Consider the following 25,047-nt stretch of genomic DNA (forward strand, 5'->3'; position numbering starts at 1 on the left):
TGGGGAGAGAAACACAAGCCAAAAACCCAACCAAACAAAAAACAGGCCCTACCCAAGGAACTTACATTCAATTAACATTCAAAAGACAGAATATAAAAGGGAGTTGAGAAGTGGAAGAGCAGTGTGGGGGCAAGGCTGCAGGTGAAGAGGTAGAGAAGTACAGAGAATGAGGGGAGGAGCCAGGAATGAAGTCAGTATGGCCTGGGTGCTTCATGAAATAGTGGTCCAGACCAGGGTAGCATGATTCATAATCAGTCCTCTCAAAATGACAGTTAGTCACTGCATTAATAAAAGTTCTTAAAGCTTTCAAAGTTACTTGTCATTATAATGTTGCTGTTATTTTATCAATTGTTGACTTGATTTTGCTCTGTAATAAACAAGGATGGCTAGGGTGGCTAGGTCTACCTACTGGACCTATTTACCTGGATATCTTGTTGGCATTTCAAATTCAGCATATTCAAAACATCTTCTCAAACCCAACCCTCTTCCAGATTTCCCTACCTTTGTTGAGGGCAGTATCATTCTCTCAGTCATGCAGATGTATAACTTTGAAGACACTCCTTTACTCTTCTTTGTTCCCTCAACCCTTTCCCCCCCTTATCTAATCAGTACCAAAATTCTACCTCCATCATCTCTCTCATATCTCTCCCCTTCTCTCCACTAATATGAACCAGTCCACCCTGGACTAACTCTCCCTTTAAAAACAAGTTTTTAGTGATGGCCTTTGTTTTTTTACATCATCATAGTTTTCTCTGGTATCCTTCAACCTCTCCTTCCCCTCCTAGACGTCCAACCCATACAACAAATATTTTTAAGGGAAAAAAAAGGAGCCAAAAACCCAGCATAACCAATCAACACATAGAAAAAAAAACCTGAAAAAGCATAATGTGCAACCCCTGTCACATTCACTTTGGAATTGTGTGTGGCTGCTTTTTTACTTCACATTATTGTAGTTTTTACATATACTGATTTCGTGGTTGGCTTACCTCAACCTGTATCAGTTCATATGGATCTTTCCATGCTTCTCTGTATTTATCACACATCATTTCTTATAGCCCAGTAACATTTCATTACATTCATGTACCGCAATTTGTTTATCCTTTTTCCATTTGATGGGAATCTACATTGTTTCCAATTCAAGAAAACACTTTGGTATATATGAGGACTTTGTCCTTACCAATTATGGTCTCCTTGGGGTATAATTAGCTCAGTAACAGAGTCTCTATGTACACTTAAGTCACTTTATTTAAATATTTCCAAACTGCTTTCCATCAAGTTCTTGAAAATAATGACTATATAAATGCCAATTGCCATTATTGTTGTCATCATTCAATAGTGAAATTAGATCAGAATGTCAAAAGATTTTTCCAGAACACCTGAAGATTAAGATTTCAGAAAGAATTGTCCTACTTTAGTCACCACTCATTTAGCAGAATTTAAAAGAGAAAATGGGCTGCCCTTTTATTTTAGGGACTCATTATTCATTTTCTTCATTATCCAAACACTCCCTTTCTTCCTGCTGTTGACAGCTGTTGTCAATTTTGTGTGATAAATGCCTGTCAATTTTGGGAAAGTAATCATTAGAGGTATTTGCAGACCTTGAATGCAAGGTAGGCAGTTCTGTGATTCTGTAGATATGTCAAGCTGCTGCTGAGGAAACTCCTTCTACAAATGCAGATTGGCAACTGAACTACAATTTAGTCTTACAAAGTTGTCTGAAAGATCAAATAACTTGCTCTGGGCCATATATATATATATATATATATATATATATATATATATTATATATATAAATACTAGGAAGTGTCAGAGGCAGCAAATCACATTTCAATAATAATAATAATAATAATAATAATAAACCTAACTCATTTCATATCTATTGTCTCATTTGTCCTTATAAAAATCCTATAGAGTAAATAGGGCAGATATTCCCATGTGACAGATAAGAAATCTCAGACATAGGTTCTAATTTGCCCTGCATATAATAGAGGAGTCACATCTTACACAAGGCTCAGGTTTTAAATGCAGATGATAAGGAAACTATCAGGGAGATTAAAAATTACCACTGAAAATTCCTTAAGATAGTTGACTAAATGCCTTCTCATTAGAAGGCTGTCCCTCTTGAGGGACTATTTTTTTCTTTTTAGGCAATTAGGGTTAAGTGACTTGCCCAGGGTCACACAGCTAGTAAGCATCAAGTGTTTGGTTTGAGGCCAAATTTGAACTCAGGTCCTCCTCCACTATCCACTGTGCCACCTATCTGTCCCTGGGACTGGTTTGAACATGTTTTATCTCACTACATTTTGCCACAATGGCAGGCACATATATATTAGTTCATGTATTTTTGTGATAAATGTAATGCCTTTTTTATCTTTACTAATGACTTTATTCTTAATTAGCTAGAAATGTCATTAACTTCCCATTTGGATGTAATAATATTTATATACAACCTTATATATAATCTGTATTTACATATAATTTTATATAATATACTTTTTATATAAATATATATTTCTATATAACATTTATATACAATTTTTATATTAACGTTTGCAAAGCACTAAACGTGTGTGAATGTGCATGTGTGTAAAATCTCATTTTGATCCTCACAAAACCCTATGAGGGAAATACTATTATTATCATTATTTTACAGATGAGGAAACTGAGGCTGATACAGGTTAACTGGCTTGACAGAGTCACAGTGCTATTAAGTGTCTATGGCAAGATTCAAATCCAGATCCTTTTGACACAAGTCCAGCTCTCTATCTACTCTATCCACTCCACTGTGCTATGATACTAATTTAAGTCGGAAATTCCTCACAGCCCAAATACCATATTAAGAAACTTGAAAATCTGAATGAGAGGTTACACTTTGGAAAAAACTTTCTTTATAATACCGAAACTGAAAACAACCAGCAGCCACACTGACTTTACTCCTCCTGCAGAGGTCCTGGTTCACCAGTGCTCAGACTGGGCATTCTTTTCCTTCCCAACTGCCAAGGCTGAAGTAACAGGACATGTTCACAGTGTGGAACCTTTGTGGAACCTCTCTCCAAGTGTATGGCCAGGGCTGCACAAATATGCTGATAGATGGAGAACAAGGAGAGGGAAGAAGGTTGTTACCACAGGGACAAAGGCATAGAAAGCCCCAAGAACTTTCACAGATGCCCTGGATTCCAGAACTTAAATTCCTATACCAGGTTTGGCTCAACAGTCAGGGCACTGGGGAGAGAAGAAAGGAGGAAGTGGTCATTGTGTTGACAGGCTGTTGGCCAGGGGAGCCATGACTCTGTGCAAGTCCTTACAGCAGAATTTAGAAAGTAAAATATGTGTATTATGCTATAGTACTGTACATACAAATGAGTACTGAAGAGAAGAATCCAGGTCTCTTGACTCTCAGTTCAGCACTTTCCCTACTGTTCCACAAGCTAACCACAAGATCAGATTCTAAACTCAATAGTGTAGAATTTGAACAAGATCATGTTCTAAGCCGATATGTTTAAACTGGTAAAAACTTCAATTAAAAAATAAAAGTCTTAGGCTCATATCTGATATGCTCCCTTGTACTTATGCTGGATGTAGAGACATTCTTCCAATGGCCTTTTGGCCATTTCTCCTCATTCAAAACTCTACTAGGAGAGGGTAAAAGGGTCATGGAAGAGAGGAAAGGAGAAAAGAAGTGATCTTGCCTGCTTGAATGATCAAGCTTTTTTTGGGGGGGCTGGGGTTAGGCAATGGGGTTAAAAGACTTGCCCAGGGTCACATAGCTAATGAGTATTATGTGTCTGAGGCCGATTTGAACTCAAGTCCTCCTGACTTCAGGGCCGGTGCTTTATCCACTGTGCCACCTAGCTGCCCCCAAGATCAAGCTTTTCTAACCCAATGCTCTTATTTTTAAAGTAAAGAAACTGAGGTCCTAATCCTTTAACATCAAATCCAAAATTCTTCGTTGGGTGTTGATTTTTTTCATATTCTTATCTTACCAATGGTCTATTCAACAGAGCACTTTTGTGGTATTGTAATTAATATAAGCAGTCAACAGAAATTAGTCCATTAAAAAGGAATGTGAAACAAGGTAAAATAAAGGCTCTATGAAAAGTCTTTGGCATTATGCTTGAACAAGGACTGTAGCAATGTTTATCCTTTCTAATGTGTTCAGTGGTTATGGCAGTTGGTATCTAGAACTATATCATTCTATTTGTTTTAGAAACACTTGCCTTTAGCAGTATTAAAATAAATCTTTTTTATGCTGCTTTGTTTCTTTTAAGTGGTTAAGTGACTTATGAAATTCAAAAGAAGCAGATGAGTCACAGAAGGGAAAGCACTAATGTGACTTTGGTCACAGTTGCCAAATACTTTTTCTGAGTTTATTTCCATGGTAACCAATCAATATAACAAACTGCCTCTAAGTTTGCAAATGAAATGGTAAACGTGTACTAAATGTAAGAATTTTAATGAAGTTAGAGGCTACCTTTATGAAAACTGTTCTACTTTGGTCAGACAATACAGGATGATCTGGCAATTGAGTCCTGGAACGGGCCTCAGAGATCGTCTAGTTCCCAGAGTGGAGGGGAATAGCTGGTTGTTCAGCATTTATCAGCACCCCATTAAGCCTCAGCAGCCAACCCCATATTACTGCTATGCGATCCCTTTTTGCTGACTACGTGGTTACTTACTTGGATACTTAAAGGAACTGAGATTTTGTTGGGATAGGTACTCATTCACTAAAGCATACTGACTTCCTCTCTGACCTGGTAGATTGTTGTTGCCTAAAATCCTCATGATCCAAACACCCAGTCCTCTCTGGGTCAGAAGAGAGCTGATCTCAAAGCATTGTAGAGGTAAGATAATCATCTTAGGATCATCATTAGGATGGAAGGATGATTGTTAAATCTTAGTGCTGCCTCAGCAGGTATTTCACACCTCTCTGGGCTGCAGCTCTCCATCAGTAAGCTGTGGGGCACTGACTGCAAGGATGGGGAACTTGTGGCCCTGTAGGTCCTCAAGTGAGGTCCTTTGACTGAATCCAAACTTCATCGGATTTGTTTTGTGAAGTTTGGATTCAAAGGGCTGCACCTGAGGACCTAGAGGGCCACTTGTGGCCTCAAGGCTGTAGGTTCCCCACCCTTGGGAGGATTTCTAAGGTGCTTTCAGGTCTAGATCATATGGTCCAATATGCCACAAATAACCCAAGTCAGTGGATGCTGATAAATACAGACATACACATTTTTGGAGTCAAATTTTTAGGTCCAAATTCTACTTCTGCTGCTTGGTAGCTGTGACAGAGTTAAAAACATTGGACTTCGAGTCAAGAAGATCTGAATTCAAGTATGACCTCAGACACTTATTAGCTGTATGATGCTAGGCAGATCACTCAACCTCTCTCGGTCTCAGTTTCCTCATCTGTGAATCGGGGATAATAACAGCCCTACCTTACAGGGCTGTTATGAAGACTAAACGAGATAACATATGCAAAGTGCTTTGCAAACCTTAAACTTCTATACGAACGCTAGAATAATATTGATGAGAATGACAATAATTATTGTTTATAGATGAGGAAACCGGAACCCAGGAGGTTGTGACTTATAACAGTAACAGCAATTAGAATGATGGTGATAATAATGATGATGATGATGTCACAACCACCTCAGGTTCCAGTTTCCTCAACTATAAAATGAGGGGGTTGGATTACATGGGACTCTGAGGTTCCTCCCAGCAAGCTCACTCACTCAGGTGACCACTCCTTTCTTTTCCTCTCTTCTTTCATTTTTCTAGTTTAAGATCTACTTGCCTAATTTTTGAAATGCTAATTTTACAATTAGCTTTTAAGATACATGAGACATCATTAAGAGCATGTTTGACTGGAAGGTGGGCTTGCCCTGCAGCTAGAGCACAAGACAATAAATGAGCAGCAAAAGTGCTGCATTGGTAGCTACAAAATAATTAATTTCAATTTCTAAATTTATATAGAATTTTAAAGTTTGCAAAGCATTTTGTAAACTTTAAACTCATATTATCCATAAATTACTAGCACCGTGTGAGGCAGAAGATATCATTATCAGTAGTTTACAGATGAGGAATTGAGAGGTATAATGAAATAGAGTTAGAGCACAGGGCACTTCTAAATTATTCTGAAAAGCACTGGCTTCCTTATGCCAAAGTACTTTGAGAAGCATGTAAGTTAAAAGAAGAAATTGAAATGTTTCTAATGGTACTAATAAAAGTGAAGCAAATTCATTTTACAGCAAAAAAATTCCTCCTGAAAGTTTCCTATTTGGTGGATAATTTTTTAAAGTACTCTAAATCAATGCAAGGTCCTGTAATTCATACTCTGAAGTAAATAAAGTGATGGCATTTTTGAAAAATTTAAAGATAATAAATTTACAAGATATATTTTTGATATATTTCCCAATTTTAAAAATACTTCGCCTCCCAACAAAACAGATGTAAAGACTTGTTTATTAATCACTTGCCTGGTCTACATTTTATTTTGAAGACCTAGATGTTTCTTGATAGGAATGGAAAAGGAACTCTCCACAGACTGATCTTTTTCACGTGAATAAGAATAGATTGGTTAATAGATTTACCACGGGATACAGGATGTTGAAACACGTACTTGATCCTCAACATGCTTTGGCCATGGGTGACTAAGAGTGCTCTGATTTGTCCAAGGGATACACATTTTACTATCATTTTTCACTTTCTTTCTTCCTGACCCAGACCTGTGATTTCATTCATGTACGGAACTCCAGGGGAGTCATTTTCTATACCAATGCAGATAGGCACTTTTCTCCACCTTCTAATTTTAGAGAGGCCACTGAGACCTCTCTCCAGTGGTTTGTCCAGGGACACACAGCTAGTATGTCAAAGGTGGGACTTGAATCCAGGCTTTCTGGCCCCGAGGCCAGTTTTCTCTCTACTACATCAGTGGTCTCCACACTTTCATGACTACACACTCTTATTAGTAAGAAATGTTTGAAAATGGACTCCCAATATGTGTATATTACTTTATTTATAATTTATGTAGTACTTATGCAAAAATAGAAATTAAACCAGGATAAAATGATATTTGATCCTAGAATCAAAAGTGAGCCACTGGAGTTAAGGAGGAAGGCTGACATGATTAGACCTGCACTTTAGAAAAACCACTGTGGCAGCTGTGGGGAGGATGGATGACCGGAGGGAGGCAAGGAAACCAATCAGGAGGCTATTACAACAGCTCAGGTGAGAGGTGAGGAGGGCCTGAACTAAGGCAGAAGTTTTGTGAGTGGGGAGGAGGAACCCAAGGGAGATGTTGTGTAGAGAAGCTTGTCAAGACTTGACAATAACTAGATATGTGTGTGAGGTGAGAGCAAGTGACACTGAAGCTGTAAACTTAAATGACTGGAAGGATGGTGGTCTTCTAGACTAGAAGTGTCAAATTCCTGGCCAGAAAAATTCCCAACTGAGGCCAAAACCAGATTAAAAAGTAAATGGGAAATGTTTAATAAAATAAATGTTAATTTATGGTTTTCTAAGTCAAAATACAGCCCACAGAAATCCATTTCTATTTGAATTTGACACCACTGTTCTAGACAGGAACACGGAAGTATGGAAGACTTGGAAGATGGGTGGGTTTGGAGAGAAAGACAATGTCTTGAGATTTGTGATGAAGATACATGCCCACTCATCCTGTCTGACTCATTCTGTCCCACCTAAAATGAAAAGTGCGGGTGAGAGAAGGGCTCTTACTGGTCACTGCTCAGCTACAAGGTAATCTGGGGGACAGAGGCTAGGCGTGCTAGGAGCGGGGGGGGGGGGGGGGGGTATTTTCCCAATGGTACCGGCATAGATGTTGCCATGCATGTCCAGGTAGTGGTTAAAATGATAATTTCCAGGGTGGGGTAACGACTAGCTCAGAAATGGGAGAGAGTGGGAGTGTGAAGGTGGGAGAAAGTGTTGAGGTGTAAGGGTAAGTCTGTTTGCAATGGAGACAAGCTTCTCAACTGGCTACTGCAGGTAGAGTGAGATGGGATTCATCTTCCCATCTTCCAGCTGGTAGATATCATACACACAAATCACGGGGTTAAGCCACTGTCTTGTTGGTGTTAGGCCATGACCCCTACTTCTGAGACCCCTGAACTAGAAGGACTTAAATTAACCCTCATAATTCCATGCCTTCTACTGTGGCTATGGTGAAACAGGTAGCACTTGAGCAGACCTGCAGCAATTTGAATAAATCTCACCATCAGGTGTCAGCCCTTTGGACAAGGAGGCTATAAAAAGGTTTGAGCAGGTTATCAGGGAATTCTGGAAATTTGAGGGAACCTTTTTGAAGACTGCTAGAATGCTTTTCACCTTCTTGTGGATTACTTTGATCCAGGGTTATTGGAGGTTTTTATTAAAGTAATTGTTTATATGAACCCGTGGGCTCTGAGTGGTCCACCATACCAGACTTGGAAGTAAGAACATCCTCTTTCACATTTTTTTTTCCTTTTAGGCAACTGGGGTTAAGTGACTTGCCCAGGGTCACAAAGCTAGTAAGCATCAAGTGTTTGGTCTGAGGCCGGATTTGAACTCAGGTCCTCCTGACTTCGGAGCCAGTGATCTATCCACTGTGCCACCTAGCTGCCCCTGCTCATTCACAATCTATTATGAATTATTTAGACAATCAAAGTCCAGCCAGTCTCAATCTAATCATTACAGTATGAGGAGATAAAGGTCAAATGAGATTCTACTTCCTGACTCTTCTCATTACTATTATATTTGCAGAATTCTTTTTCTTGTGACCTTTAAAAATGGTTCACCTCCTTTTTTAGCTTTTTCCAAGCTCAGATTTCACTGTATGTAGTTCGCTGATCTAGGGATTCTCTTTAACTGCATTCTAATAAGAAAGTTCTCTTAACTGAACACGGATTGTTCTAATGAGAAATTTTTATAAAATATTCATAAGCCATTTTATAGCTAGCTTGATTGATATGTGTTTGTGGACAAGAGAACTTGAAATAAAAAAAACAATAAACATGCCTCAAAAGGTATTGCAACCCTTCTTTCCAGGCACTAGTGGGATAGCCAACAAAAAGAGTCAGAAGATGGAATGCTGTGTGTTAAGGAACAATAACCGGGCCAGCATTACTGGAGTATCGAGTATGTGGAGACATGTAAGGTTAACTTCTTCTGGCTGGTCATCTGCAAATTTAATAAGCATTCTATTTAGATTTCTATAGGTAGATCAGGAGACTTGGGGTGGTGTGACTGTTGAGAAGTCAGGTTAAAAAGGGCCTTAAATGCCAAATAAAAGAGTTCACATTTATTCTTAAACCTAACAGGGAGCTGCTAGAAGCGGTTCCCCATCCCTGTTAAGAGTCTATTAAGAGTGTGTGGCAGGGGGAAGGGGACTGAGATCAGATCTATGTTTAAAGAAAATCACTTTTGTGGATGTTTGAAGGATGTATCTGGAATAGGGAGATACCTGAGGTAGGAAGACCAAATAGAAGGTGGTTGTAATAGTATAGGCAAGAGGGGAGAAGCATCTAAATTGAGGTGGTGGCTGTGTGAGTGGGGAAGAAAGAGTTAAGGTGAGGGATGGTAAGGTGGGAAAAAAAGCAAGATTTGGTGATGAAATTGGACATGTAGGGTGAGTGGAAGTGAGGAGTCACTAGCTGATATAGAGATTGTGACCTGGGTAACTAAAAGGATGGTGATGCTCTCCCTAGTAATACGGAAGTTTAGAACAGAGGTGAGTTTGGGTGAGAAAAGATGATGATTTATTCCAGGCATGTTCAGTTTGAGATACCTATACGATGTCCAGTATAAAATATCTAAATAGGCAGTAAGCAATGCTTTATTGGTGCTCAGGAGATATACAAGAGCTGGATAAATAGATCTGGGAGTCATCTGCACAGAGACAGTAACTGAATCAGTTCCCAAGGGAACTGATGTGGTCACAAAGTGAGAATCTGTGGAGAGAAAAGTGACTAAGTCTTAGGACAGAGCTATGAGTATCCTCAATGTTGGGGATGTGACAGGGATGAGGCAGCAAATGGGACTGAGAAGTAGCCAGTGGAAAAGGAGAAGAGCCAGGAAAGCAGTGTCACAAATACTTAAAGAAGAGAGAGGATCTAGGAGGAGGTGGCCAATACTATCAAATACTTCAGAAAGGTCAAGAAGGATGAAGATTGAGATAAGGCCATTAGAATAGGAAATTAAGAGATTATTGATAACTTTGGGGACAGTAGTTTCAGTTGAGTATTGAGGTTAGAAAGCAAACTGCATGGGGTTAAAAAGAGAGGGGAAGAAGTGGAGGGAACAAGTGTAGATAGCTTTTCCTTAGAGTTTAGCTGAAAAAAGCCAGGGAGAAATATGGGAAGATAATTAGAAGAGGCAATGCAATCTAGTGATGGTTTTTCAAAGATGAAAAGACTTGGTTGTGTCTGCAGGCAGTAAAATAGGAGCCAGTAGATGGGATACTAATTCCTTCTAATGTGTTAATGTTTTGCTAGGCATAATTGCCACACTAATGAACTAAATCTGTGACTATGCCCTATTAATCACTGGGACCTAAACAATTTTATTTGCAAGAGAAAGAAGTGGTTTCCTTTTCTTTGTCATCTAGCTCTTCTTGGCCAAAACAGACAGATGAGAAACTAACTGCAGAGGCACACCATGGGTGCAAATCCCTCATGACTCTTTACAAGATTTCTGCTCCATCTGACTCTGCTTGGAAACTACAATTACTTTACAGGATGCATACTTAATAGGATGATCCTCAAGTGGCATGCAAAAATTTTTTTGTAAACTCTGCTTCAGGATCAAGCTTTTATTTACTTTTTAAAAACCATTTGAAAAGAACAATTACTACTAACTGGGTACTAGGGATACAAACACAAAAGTGAGAAAGTCCCTGGCCTCAAGGACCTTACATTTTACTTAGAGAGATACACAGCAAGCATCTCACAGCCATTCTGAAAGACTTCTACAGGCAATGCCTCAAACCCAAATGAATAGTTAATGACAGAAATTTCACTCCCTAGTTGGTAGAGACTCTTGGAGGTAGGACATGGTGGGAGGGGGAAGGGGAAGAGGGAAGGGTAGAAAACCACATCTGGCTAGGGCTGGGCTTGCCTAGAAAAAGCATAAATAAAACATAAAATTTGGAATCCTTTCATATTGCCACAGAATCCACTAGTTCACTCTAAAATGGACTGCCTTTGATGAAAAATTATGAAATTTTAATTAGAAGTTATTCCAGTAATGATTCAGTCAAATGAAATTAAATTAACATGATAAAGACCAAAAATCAATATTACAGGTATATTATCCTTTTCATTAAGACAAAATAACTCTTGGATATAGGCCATTTTCTAAACCACATTGTTTAAAAGCAGCATTCAAACAGGAAAATGCTGAGCATTTATTTCAAAACAATCAAGTAATACATTTAAATATAGAAAGAGAATGTACTTAACTTTCAGTAAGTGATATGAGAAACATAAATTAGGTAGGATCTCATGTATATAGGATTTTTAAAGAAGAGCTGGTATGAGAAATGTACCTTTTCTTAGGAAATGTGCCTTTAGAAGTCTGGAAAGAGGGAAATCTAAGACCTATTTCCTAACCAAGGAAAAATTTTGCAAGAGTTAACTGTTACCCTAATAGATAATGATCAAATGTTATGAACATGTAAGTCTCAAAGAAAGAAAGCCAGGCTATCAACAGCCATAATGCTCCAAATCATTCATTAAAGAAATACAAATAATGCAACTCAAGAGTCTCATCTCATTGGGAAAGATCATAAAGGAGAAAAATGACTTATAGGAAAGGCTACAGTAGGAAGACAGGCACTCAGCACTATTGGTTAATTAGTGCAGCCATTCTGGAAAACAATTTGGAAGTATGCTGCAAGAAGTCACCATACCCTTTGTCCCAGCAATACCATTACTCAATCTATAATCTGAAGTTGAAAGAAAAAGACCCATATACACAAAAATATTTATGTTGTAGCACAAAAAAAAAAGGAAATAAAGAGCTGCCCATGAGTTAGGGAGTGGCTTAAAAAATGACAGTACATAAGTGAAATTCTATTGTAGAAGAAACAACAAAAGGGATAGTTTCAGCTAAAACTGGGAAGACTTGTAAGAACTGATTCAGAGTGAAGTGAGTAGAACCAGAAGAGCAATTTATACAATAACTACAACATTACAGGGAAAAACAACTTTGAAAGACTTAAAGAACTGTGATCAATGCAATGATCAACCACAATTCCAGAGGGCTGATAATGAAGCATGCCACCCACTTACTGACAGGGATGCTGAATTCATGGTGTAGAATTAGACATATTTTCAGACATGGCAAATCTGCAGATTTGTCTGTTTGATTATGCTTATTCGCTACCAGGAGTTACTTTTTTTTCTTTTTTACAGGAAAGGACAGGGGAGCTAGCAATAGTGTTTGCCAAAAAGAAGAAATGAAAAAAAGGTTATTGAACCATTTTGAAAAATGCACAAAAAAAGAGAACAGAAGGAAGGTCAGTAGAACACAAATAAGCAGGACAGTTGAAAGAGTGACACGCTGAATTTATTATACAAAAAAAAATCAAATTGGACATAACAGAGACTTTGAAGTTTCACCTATCTTTTTTCTGTTCTACTTTATATACAGAAATGTCCTTTCTTTGTGTTCATTAAGTTCCAAATAAATATTTTTAAAAAATTTGCTGTTAAAGCTCACAATTATATTTCTTAAGTTTAAATACAATTCACAATTGGGAAATAGTATACTTGGTTATATTTTAGTATTACTTTATAATTCCTGTTAAATTCAAGTGAAATCAACTAAGGAGACTAATTTAATTATTAAATGCTAATTCTGGATCCTTACTCCAGAAATCAAAAAAGATTAATTAAATGCAATCATGAAGACAACAACTAATTTCAGTACTAGTGTTCTTTTCATAACAGCCAAGCTTGCCCTATTCAAAATATTGACTTAAAAAAATTCTTAGATTTAATTCAATACAGTGTTTAATTAAATATGTAATGTATGCAAAGTACTGTATTTGTTATTACAATGTTGATGTGATTTAAAAGTGTATCTGTACCTCCTTTATTTAGGTCAAATGCTTTCTTCTCACTAGATTTTTGATGCTTTTTAGAAGTTCATAGCCAATATTTTAGACTTGGGGCTTGGATTAGATGACTACGTAACACTATAAGGACAATCATGATATATATATGCACACAGATACATAAACACATAATTCATAGCTACACAACTGACTGAAATATATAAATTATACCTGATCTTACTATGCTTGTTTATTGGCTACAAAAAAAAGTATTAAGTAGCAGAAAATGCAGACTTAAAGGTTCTCTTCTAACAAGGTAGCTTTTATGCACAGGTTAACATTATGTAAGATTGCTTTTAGAGGCAACAGAAATACCTTTTAGTTTACTATCAAATAATTACTATCAACTGAAGCATGAAACAGGGAGATTGATGCTTGTCAAATGGTTATTACTGTCCAGGAGGATGTATGGAGGCAGAGACCAAGTGGAAGGAGTATTCCCTGCTGATGGTAAGATCCTTTCTGTGGAAGGTCCTGAACTGATTGCATCAAGGCCCAGAACACTGCAGAGCCTCCTAAATGAGACCCATAATTATTTAAGAGTTTGGTCTGACTACCTATATAGGAACACTGAATTTGGGAGCCAGGGAATTTAGGTTCAAAGTCAAGTTCTGACTTCCAGGGGCTCAGTAGAGGAAACACTTGGCTGAGCTCTCCCAATATTCCCCTCCAAACAACTTTAAAATAACACCTCAAACAGAATTTTGGAGTGGCAGAGCCGAAAAGGTCAGGGTGAGACATTCATTCAAAGCCAAGTTCTGCTATTTGCTACCTGCATGACCTTAGGACCCTTTTAGGGATTCAAATTTCTCATCCATAAAACAAGCAGTTGGACTAGACCTCTAAAATTCACTCCATTTCTAAATCCCAATCCTAATAAAACTTGGCAGGGGTAGAGTTCAAGCCTTGGCTCTGCCACTTACTAACTGTAGGACCTTGGGCAAATCCCTTCACTTTACCTTCCTAAGCCTTGGTTTCATCCTCTATAAAACAGGACTAATGTTACTGCCTGCCTTCTGAGGTGGTGCTTGTGAGAAGGTGATGTAAGTAAAATGCTTTGCAAAACATAAAGTCTTATACAAATATAAGTTATTATTAATTATGGTGACAATCTTCAGATCCCTCCCCTCCTGGCCTTTTTCCTATAGACTTACTCCAGTTGGTCAATATCCCCATTAAAATGTGGCATTCATGGGGCAGCTAGGTGGCGCAGTGGATAGAGCACAGGCCCTGAAGTCAGGAAGACCTGAGTTCAAATCCAGCCTCAGATCAACACTTGACACTTACTAGCTGTGTGGCCCTAGGCAAGTCACTTAACCCCAAATGCCTTTTAAAAAAAAAAGCAGCATTCAGAAATGGACATGATACACTAGATACAGCCTAACTAGAACAGAATATATATTAAAAAAGGCTAATGTGATGGGAATAGTGGACTGGGTGAAGGGAGATCTATGTTTTAGACACAGTTTGGCTACTAATATGTAGAATGATTGGGCAAATGATCTAATATTTCTAAGCTTCAGTTTCTTCATCTGTAAAATGAGGGTGCTGGCCTAGTTCTTCATAGGTCCCTTTTACTCTAAATGTCTATTCTATAATCAAAATTATTCCTCATTGTATTTCATTCTATATCTCAACATCCTTGTCATCCTTAATAATACAATAAAGTATTCATTAAAAATTCTTCTGGAAAATAATATCAAGGTGCTATGGTGAGCATGCTCCAACACGATTAATCTATGAAATATGACTACAATGTAACAAGTTGTTGAAATATCCTCTAAGACTGGGCTCAAACCTCATCTTTTCCATGAGGTCTTCCTTTTTCCCCTCATGCAGAAATTATCTACTAAGTATGGGTGGCACCAATAAGGTAAGCCCCTGGAAGTGGAGGACCAGCCGGCTGAAAAGGAGGGACAGACTAGCCCAACCTAGAAGATGGTACCAGTTAAAGCTTCTGTGCCCATCAGAACTGGGATCTGGCCTTATAGGCACTTATATCCTGGGAGAGCTGGAGGACCCAGTCTCAAAAAACCAAAAATTTATCTTGTTCAACCCATTCATTTTTTTTTCAACCCATTCATTTTACAGTTAAGGGGAAAAAAAGGCTTAACAAGTGAACTGGCCCACTCCAAGTGTCAAAATAGCAAAGGTGGGAATAAAACACTGATGTTATGCATATTGATTTAATGTACCAATCAGGCAGACTCTCAGATTCTTAGCATCTCCACCAGTACTTTGAACAGTGCTTTCTACAGAGCAAAGACTTAATGTCTGTTAAAGAAAGAAATGTCCCATACACACCAAAGTATTCACAGCTGTACTTTCTTAGTGGTAGCAAAAAACCAAACCAAACCAAACCAAAAACAAAAACTGAAAATGAAGTGGATGACTATTGATTTTGGAATGGTTGAGCACACTGTGGTAAGTGAATGTCACGAAATACTCTCCTGTGAGAAATGATGTATTTGAGGAATTCAAAGAGAGAAGACACATGAACTGATGCAGATGGAGGAAAGAATTAAAACGATATATATGACGGTAACAGTAATGAAAATGAAGTGAATACTCAATCAAAACTGAGTGTTAAGTAATTAAAAGAAGGACCATGGTCTAGTGAACAGCTTTGAAGTCACAAAGACCTGGGTTCAAATCTTGCCTAAGGTACTAACTGTTCAACAGCCGGCAAAAATTTATTAACCTTTCTGTGCCTCAGTTCCACATCTGTAAAATGAGAGGATCGGTTCAATGGCCTAGTTGTAGAACAAAGTTGAGGAAGTAGCTCTCTTTTTCAGGAGCGGGGCAGAGGGGACTAAGAAGTCACATGTGACAGAACACTGTTGCAGTCACTTTGTCAATAGGTTTTGCTTATTGTTGTTCTTTGTTTCAACGGCTCATCTGCTGATGGAGAGCAAAGTTATATTCGTAAGTGCCTGGGACATCAATAAAGCTTGTTTTTTAAAATAAAGGAAAAAAGAAAAATTGAACTCAATAATGTCTAATGCAGTGTTTCCCAACCCGTGGGCAAACAGGCCTGGAGGCCACTGAAGTTACCTTACCATAAGGCATCCTTTTCCTTAAATAACAAAGCAAAGTAAAAAAAGAAGCCAAAAAAGTGACCATTAATAAATGAGGTTGATTTGTCACCTCCTGTTTCATTATTTAACACCCACACCTTCTACTTACACATAGGTACGATATTTTGTGAATATGCTCTACACATAATGGCTCTGGGCAAATCTAAAGAGATCAGTTCTGTAGAACAAGCTGACCCTGTTACATAATTTTATCCGAACTAATTCTCATGGAGTAGCATTTAGAAAAGTACACCATCTTTATAATTATGCTAAAAGAGGATAGTATGAATTGTGGATTTATAATTTCTTGTATGGTTATGAAGAACTGTGGAAGCAGGAACAGAAGGTATTTACTATAGACTTGCTGCTATTTGCTATTTATTACAGTTCATCTCTGAAGAGACACTTTTTCAAACATTTATTATACCATAAGTGAAAACCTTAGAAAACACAAATCGGAAAAGGAAATGCCCATAGCTTGTTTGCAAAGTAAAAGGTCCAATAAACACGTGCATGCTTAGCTTCCTGGACATTCCCAGAACTCACATGTGCTTAACCACAGCTGCATGTAAAGCTATAAAGTACCGTATTTTAGAAATTAGCAAATAAACAGACTAAAACCTCCCCCCCAAAAACCCCAAACCCCAAACTGGGGAATACTGAAAATACAGGAATTTTGCACACATCAAAGGAAAATAATTATTTGTCTTTTTTAACATATAATCCCCAATACTCTCACTAAAATATCTCTAATCAGGCCCTTACACTAAGAAAATGAAGGAGGGATATGTAGACACAGACAGCTACAGTAACTGATGAATATTTATGAGTGTAGCCACTGACTCTAAATTCAGTTCAACTACCAGCTCTGTCATTTAGCTTTCCCAATCATGTGCTAGAGTCAGATGGGCTGGATTGATAGTGAAATTTTCATTATGAGCACCTGAAATCGTCAGGCACTACAAATCAGGGCTTGATTATTGTTCTGTTGACTGTATAAGCTTAAAGTGACAGAGGAAATGTTTTCTAAGTCAATATGCCCCCAGGGGTCCTCATGGTTTAGTGGGCCCCTTTTCTATTTGGTTCTGACACACCTGGTCAGACACATTGGGTGATCATGTGTCTTCAAGGCTACCTCTCTATTCACTACTCATATGCTGCCTTTCAATTGCATGTGCCCAACATGAAAAAATGAATTCATTACACCTTGCTTTTCCTGAATTCAGGAGCCATTGTAAAGGGCAGCATTGCATTGTGGATAGAGTAACTGGTACCCTCTCAGTGCTCCCAGGCAGCTCTCTAGGCCTTAAGTTTGCAATTGATCGAATTGGTAGAGGGAGTTCCTTATTTGAAGCCCTTTAAAACAATGAAGTGACAAGTCTGGTCAAAAAAATGAAATTAAACCAAAAATCACAAATGCCTTTCAGCCTTTATTTTTCATATGAACTAATATTTAATGATATTGGAGAATATCCTATCTTCCTAGGAGAAAAATACCCCTCTGAAATCAGTCAGCATGACTTAACATTCCTCGCAAGGTAATTCTAATCTAGGAAGCTCCCCTAGAAATGTAGTACTTTGATCTATTCAAATATTCAGTAGACTGAAATCTACAATTACATACTTTCTCCCTACCTCCACACACCCCAACCAGTTCTGCTTTTACTTTTCCATTCTAGGGATCCAACATTTCTGAGACAGAGTGATTTTTACTTTTCAGAAGGTCTGGGAGAACGATAGACAGTAAAGTCCCTAAGCAACACTTTTTAAGCCATGCCCCTCTCCATGCTGGAAAAGTCTATAAATCTGACTCAGTCTATGACATGACTATTGTTAAAAGCATTTAATTAACAACAAATATTTACTAAGTGGTCACTCTGTAAGCACTATAGGGAAATAGAAATGCTTTCATGTAGCCTTTAGCTACATGACACACATATAGAACTTCATAAATAATGTGTATGTATACATATATATACATATATGTATATGATGTACATACAGAACTTATAAATAAAATTGAATATGAGGGGAACAAAGTACCATGTAAGGTTTGTGGCTGGAATGAAAAGGTAGCATTAAGAGCTGTTCCACAGGTTGGCTGGAATTTAATCAGGCAGAGACAAGAGGAGGGTATGCCTAAGAGATATAAGGAAAGGACAAATGGTTCAGAGAGAATCCAAACTCTCCCACATAACTCCTATCTCCAACATCCTCCACCTCAACAGTGAGGGCTTTGACAACTTTTGGATCAGCCCTAATCACTTGTCATCCACTCCAAAGATGCCTTCTCAGCTCTCAAACCAGGATTACAGAGCTCAGTTGGACAGACAGAACTATGAACTCTACAATGCCATACAAGGAGAACTAATTACTAATTCATATGCATAACATTTTAAAGTTTTTAAAGTACTTCCTCACCACAACATTGTAGGGTAGGGAGTATTACCAAATCACCTTTTACAGATGAGGAAACTGATGCTTATTTTAGGATTATTGTGTAATTCCAACAAACTGGGAAATTACATATTACTGGTTTGCATGCCACTTCATAACTTCACCAAAAAATTGAGGACATTTCCTAAGAGAGCCCTTTTTTCTTCTCCTCATCTAATATCCCACTGACATCATCCTTCTTCCCTTAGTCTCTAATGATGAGGTAGCTCTTATGCTTGCATAGGCCAACCCTCTACATGTACCTCTGACCCTACCCTTTTATCTTCCCCAGCAAACATGCCCAAGTCTGCCCTATCCTTATAAAACCCTCATTACACACTACTACCATGCCTGCTAGCTACCATCCTATATCTCTCTTTCACTTCTCAGCTAAATTCCTTGAAAAAGTAACTTACACTCCTGTGCCTTCACTTCTTTTCCTCTCACTCTCTTCTAAGCCATCTGCAATCTGACTTCTGATCTCATCACTCAAGTGTAACTGTTTTTCTCAAAGTTACCAATAATCTCTAACTTGCCATATTTAATGGCCTTTTCTCAATCCTTATCCTTCTTGACTTTATTGCAACACCACGCTATTGTCACCTTCTCTTCTTAGGTACTTTTTCCTCTCTGGGTTTTCCTGATATTGCTTTCTGCTATTCTCCTACCAGTCTCATTTGCTGACTATCCACCTGTTTCATTCCCATAAACTGTGTGGCCCCAATCCCCTAGGCCAGGGGTGGGGAACCTGCAGCTTCAAGGCCACATGGCCTTCTAGGTCCCTGGGTGTGGCCTTTAGACTGAGTCCAAATTTTACAAAACAAATTATTTTTATTAAGGGGATTTGTTCTGTAAAGTTTGAATTTGGTCAAAGGGCTGCACTTGAGGACCTAGAGGGCCACATGTTCCCTACCCCTGCCCTAGGCCCTCTTCTGTTTTCCAGCTAAACTCTCTAGTTAGTGATTCTCTCATCCCATAAGGCACAATTATCACCTCCAGGCAGATGACTATATCTAGTCCTAGCCTCCCAGGAGAGCAATAGTCCCAACTCTATATCCCACCAGAAACTTGGAATCCACCCCTTCCCCCCATCCCCTCCTCCTCAGCTCTGGGAGGCGAGCTTTTTGCCTTATTTTAGAGGGGCCAACCTCAGACGGCACCTTCCTGAAATCCTTTCAACACACCTCTAAGCAAGTACACTTTGGCCGGGCCCCCTTCCAACCTCTCTTTTTTTGGCTCCTCTCCTCAACCTCCCCTCTTTTCTAGCAAGTTCCTGAGGGTAGGAGCGTCTTTGCTTGCTGGTATTTATATCCTAGGCACTTAGCACAGTGCTTTGCATACTGTAAGTGCTTGATAAGTATTTTAGCATTCTGTCAATGAAAGTCCCCTAGGGATTTTGAACTCCAAAACACTATTCATTATCTTTTCCCCCAAACCTGTCCCTCTTCTAAACTTACCTATTACTGTGGAGGGCGGGCACCACTATCCTTCCATTCACCCAGGGCTAAATCATACTTGTCATCCTCAGGTCTTCATTGTAGCTCATCCCTCATGTCCACTCAGTTGCCAAATCTTTTAATTTCTTTTTCTACAACATCTCTTGCATTCATCTGTTTCTCTTTACTCACACAGCCACCACCCTGGTTCAGGTCATCAACACCTCTGGCCTGGATTACAGTAATAGTCTTCTAATTGGGACTTTCTCAAGTCTCACCTCAATCCAATCCATCCTTCACTCAGCTGCCAAAGTGAATCTTCTAAGGCCTAAGTCTAACCATGTCACCCTTCCAATCAATCAATTCCAAATGAGACCTTTTACCTTTAGATCAAATATAAACTCCTCTGCAGGTCATTTAAGTCCCTTCATAGCCTGGCACTTCCCTATCTTTCTAATCTTTTAACACATGACTCTCTTCTATTAGGTAGCTACTCCAGCCATACTGGCCTCCTTGCTATTCTTCACAAACAACACTTCCTCTCCCATTTCCAGGCCTTTGCACTGACTGGCCCTCATTCCCTCCCCTCCTCCCTAACATCTGGCTCCTTGAATCTTTGGCTTCCTTGGAGAGCCAGCTCAATCTTTTCTTACCCCTTCAGCTGCTCAGAATGCAAATGTAAATGTTGCCTCTCAGATTAGCTGGCAGGCTCCAAGAGGACAAGAACTGGATTTGCTTTTATTTGTATCCCTAGTGTTTAGCACAGCACCTGGAGTATAATCAGTACTTAACAAGTGCTGGTAGATTGACTGACAACTTCCAGTTGTTATCCAGCTTACAATACTTTCTAGAAAGCAATGTTACAAGTGCAAAGACAACAGGTAGAGTACTTAGACTGTACAATGCTTATGTTCAAAATTTCATTATAAATTGGTTATTTGGAGTTTGGAAAGCATTTACACATAGAAACAATTCTATAAATGAGGATTTGGTTCCAGACTAGCCCAATTTAAATCCTATTTAATCTATAACAAAGCTGAAATACTGTGTTAACAATTAAAATCCGTGGAAAAATGAGTGTTTCAACACTAGTAAACAAGTGAAAATGAATGACACTGAATAAGAAATTTCCTTAATTTATCTCAAGTACCCCCCACCTTTTTTTGAGGAAACCAGGTTTAATTAGAAATTGTTCTGTAAGAATTCTGAAAGGGGGTGAGGAAACCAGAGATTTTCCCAAGGTAACTTGACAAAAATTAGAAGACCATTGATTGGTTAATAGAATTTAGAGTTAGAAGATATTTCTGTGATCTATCTAATAGACTCATTTTGCAAAAACTAAGAGTTGAAATTAAATGGTTTGCACAAGGTCACATACATTGGCAGCAAGTATCCAAATCCAGGATGCTCTTTCCACTATAGAAAGAAGCCATGTTTTCATCTATGAAAAGGAGATTGCCTAAGCTTAAAATTAACTGACCTTTGAAGACAGAGAAATGAAAAACAGGGCATGGGAAAAAATGGGAAGGATGTGGGGGAAGGGGTAGAATCATAAACAATAATGTCTGGAAATGGAAGTGATCTCAGTTGCCATTTAATTCAGTGCTTTCATTTTATAGATGATGAAAATGTAGACAAGTGACTTGCCCAAGGTCACATGGGCAGTAACTGTCAGAAATAAGGTGGTCAGGAAGAAACACTGTGCCAAGAACTTTTAAGCTTTAGTCATCAGGGGGGCACCACAGCCTAGGACAGCTTGATTCTTATGGATGGAAGGGAGAGGAGGCACAGGGGACTTAGATGGATGGGGGTGCCAGGAGGAGTGTGCAGGGCCACATATCTGACACCTTTGCCTTAGGGCACTGTGAGGTTAGCTGGCTTACCCAGTCACACAACCATTGTGTGTCAAAGGTGGACTTGAACCCAGGTCTTCCTAGCTTCAAATTCAGCTATCCACTCTCCCACGGCGCCTTTCACTACTGCATATTACAATTACGAATAAAGGAAAATTAAATCTTTTTGAAGTAAATACTTAAGATTATAGCCAGCATTTTAAGAAAAATCAACAGTTGCTACTAACCTTTCTCTCCAAGTGAAAGAACAAAGATTCATTCTTTAATACAGTATTTTCTAAAGCTACTACTTCCTAATAAAGGAACCTCACTCAGGCAGATTTGGCAAACTTATCAACCAGGTTGCTTCTCCATTACTTTCAAGGCTGGAAATTCTCCAGACTTAAGGCATATTGCTTCACTCCACCCCACAACCAAACAATAATGCTTCATTCTCTAAGAGCACACGATAGGATTAAGCTAATTGTGCAACATGTATAAGAGATAGAAAATTCAGAACTGGAAAGAACCAAGGACCTACAGAGTTCCATTAATAAACCTTTCAAGGCCTTTCAAAGTTAATCAGTATTAGTGAATAATTTAAAAAGTAGCTCTATGATAAAAGAATGCAATAAAAATTGTTGCCACTTCTGTGAGGCTGACTCGAATTAAGACTGGGTTCTCACAGTTCCTGAACCTGCAAATCCACAACACCACCCAAAGCAAACAAAAACAATACAAAAACCCAACTGTGATAACCACCAATGGTCCAATGTTAGTCCTCTCAAGTCTAATGGTCTGCCAGGCACAAACAAGCCTTTGGCTTTCGAGGCAGAGAATTTAAGCAGGGGGAATAGCAAATAGTATTATGAGTTCCCTGAAGGCAGGGACCATGCCTAGTCTTTAATATATAATTCATAATATGCCATACACTACCTGGGCCTTGGGTAAGTTGACTACTGACTCACATCAAATTGGTCAGAGGAGTGTCTGTTGAGCACTTTCTGACAGAAGCGGGAGCAGGAAAGCAGGAATGGAATGAGCATTTAAATAGTGCCTACTATGTGTCATGCTAAGCATGGTGCTTTACCAAATATTATCTGCTGTGAGGTAGGTGTTGTTATTATCCCCATTTTACAGGAAACTGAGGCAAACAGAGGTTGAGTGACTTGCCCAGAGTCACGCTGCTAATGTCTGAGGCTGGATTTGAACTCAGGTCTTTCTGATGCCAGGAACATCGCTTCTTTCCACCCCACTACAATCTGGCACCAGGGCCAGTAATTGGGATTCCCTATCAAGCAACTCTCTTGGGTGAGGGGCAAGGAAAGGAGAAAGATGTCAAGCAGCAATCTTAGCTGCTTGTAGCAGTAGAGAGAGTACAAAGTTTCTCTTTGGAGAAGGGCTTGGAAGAAAGGAGCAAAAAAAAGTGTACTCAGGGAGAGCAGGAAGCTATCTCTCCGTGAAGGTGAGATGAGGAAGGGAGGAGAGAGGGAAAGGACGGAAAAGAGCAAAGAGGGATGAGAAGGAACCAGAGGGTTAGGGAAGAAAGGAGAAAGAGCAGGAAGGAAAGAAGTCAGAATAAGAGGGAGGGAAGGGAGCAAAAAGGAAGGGAAAGAAGGAAAGGAAAAGTAGCAGGGAAGGAAGGGAAAGAAGAAAGGAAGGGAGGGAGAAGGGAAGGAAAGAAGAAAAGAAGGAGAGAAGGAAAGCAAGTAGGGAGGCAGGAGGGAAGGGAATGAAGGAAGCACGTAGGGAGGAAGGAAGGAAGGAAGGGAGAAGAAGCAGGTAGGGAGGAAAGAAGAAGGGAAGGAAGGAAGAAAGGAAGGAAGGTAAGGAGGAAAGGAAGTTAGGAGGAGAGGAAGGAAGGAAGGAAGAGAGGAAAGAGGAAGGAAGGAAAGGAAGGAAGGAGGAAGGAAGGAAAGAAAGAAGGAAGAGAGGAAAGGAAGGGAGGAAGAGAGGACAGAAGGAAGGAGGGAGGAAGGAAGAGAGGAAGGAAGGAAGGAAGGAAAGAAGGAAGAGAGGAAAGAGGAAGGAAAGAGAGAGGAAGGAAGAGAGGAAGGATGGAAGGAAGGAGGAAGGAAGAGAGGAGAAAGGAAGGAAGAAGAAAGGAAGGGAAGAAGAGAGGACGGAAGGAAGGAGGGAGGAGGGCGGGCGGGGGTCACCTGGAAGACTCGGCGCTGAAGCTGCCCCCGTCCAGCAGCCGCATCTTGCAGAAGAGGATCCCGTTGACGAAGGGCACGGAGGAGAGCTCCTCCAGCTCGAAGTCCACCTTAAACTTGAACTTCTTCTTCTTCATCATCATGAAAGCCATTCGCCGCGGAGCGGAGCGGGGTGTCGGCGGGGAGGAGGGGGGCGCGCCAGGGGCGGCCCAGGCGCCCCCTCAGCGCCCCGGATCCTCCTCTCAGCCCCGACCCATGGTCGCCGGCTCGCTGAGCCCGGAGCGGGGCCGGAGGAAGGGCGGCCGCGGCGGCCGCCTCTCGCCTCCGCTTCCCCGGCCGCTGGCGGGCCCCGGGGAGGCACCCGCCCGCAGAGGGGGCTCCGCCTGGCCCCGGGGCTCCGGCGGAGAGCGGCCCCGCTGGCGCCCGGGGTCCCCGCGGCGCGGCCACGGCCGCCCTGCCCGTGCGTGCGTGCGGACTCTCGGTTGGAGCGCCAATAACCGCCACGGCCGAAGCCGCGGCCGCCCGGAGCAGGAAGGGAGGGAGAGGGGAGACGGGGGGGGGAAGGAGGCGGACGGGCAGCGAGGCCGTTGCAGCTCCTCGGCCGCCGCTGCCGCCGCCGCCGCCGCCGCCGCCTCTCGCGGGGCCAGGGCAGCGCCCCCCAGCGGCCGCAGCGGGCGTCGCCGCGGGGGTGGGGCGGGGCGGGGCCTGGGGAGGGAGGCGAGGAATTAGGCGCAGGCGGACGTCTAGGCTGGGAAAAATAGCCTCCCGTAGCTTCTGCGCGGAACGTCTCGTGTCTCTCTTTGGGTTGAAATAGGCCAAAAAAAAAAAGGCAGGAAGAACCAAAAAAGAGCTTCCCCCTAACCACTTCCTTTTTGTCTTTGGCTTTTCATTTTCTGTTCGTGCTGCTCCTGGTCCCCACCCTCTCCCTTGCTCATCTGTTCCAGGGAGCGCCCTTGACTTGGAAAGGAGTCACGAGAAAGAGACAGAGAGAGGGGAGACAGAGAG

The 25,047-nt window shown here is 40.3% G+C and overlaps 1 protein-coding gene across 3 annotated transcripts in view; it reads right to left on the bottom strand.

Moving 5' to 3' along the window:
• The window catches only part of EEIG2 (EEIG family member 2), an 82,030-nt gene extending 57,732 nt beyond the window's left edge, over positions 1-24,298 (bottom strand). For all 3 annotated transcript variants that reach the window (XR_013486880.1, XM_078154983.1, XM_021000422.2), the window contains exon 1: positions 24,046-24,298. Coding sequence is in view for 2 of the 3 variants with exons in the window: in XM_078154983.1 (XP_078011109.1) it covers positions 24,046-24,194 (149 nt within the window). In the remaining variant the exon portion in view is untranslated. The remainder of the gene's footprint in view (positions 1-24,045) is intronic.
• Positions 24,299-25,047: the final 749 nt, after the last annotated feature.

The sequence above is a fragment of the Phascolarctos cinereus genome, unplaced genomic scaffold (genome assembly GCF_003287225.1).
Source record: "Phascolarctos cinereus isolate Bilbo 61053 unplaced genomic scaffold, phaCin_HiC Scaffold_5;HRSCAF=322, whole genome shotgun sequence".
Lineage (NCBI taxonomy): Eukaryota > Metazoa > Chordata > Mammalia > Diprotodontia > Phascolarctidae > Phascolarctos > Phascolarctos cinereus.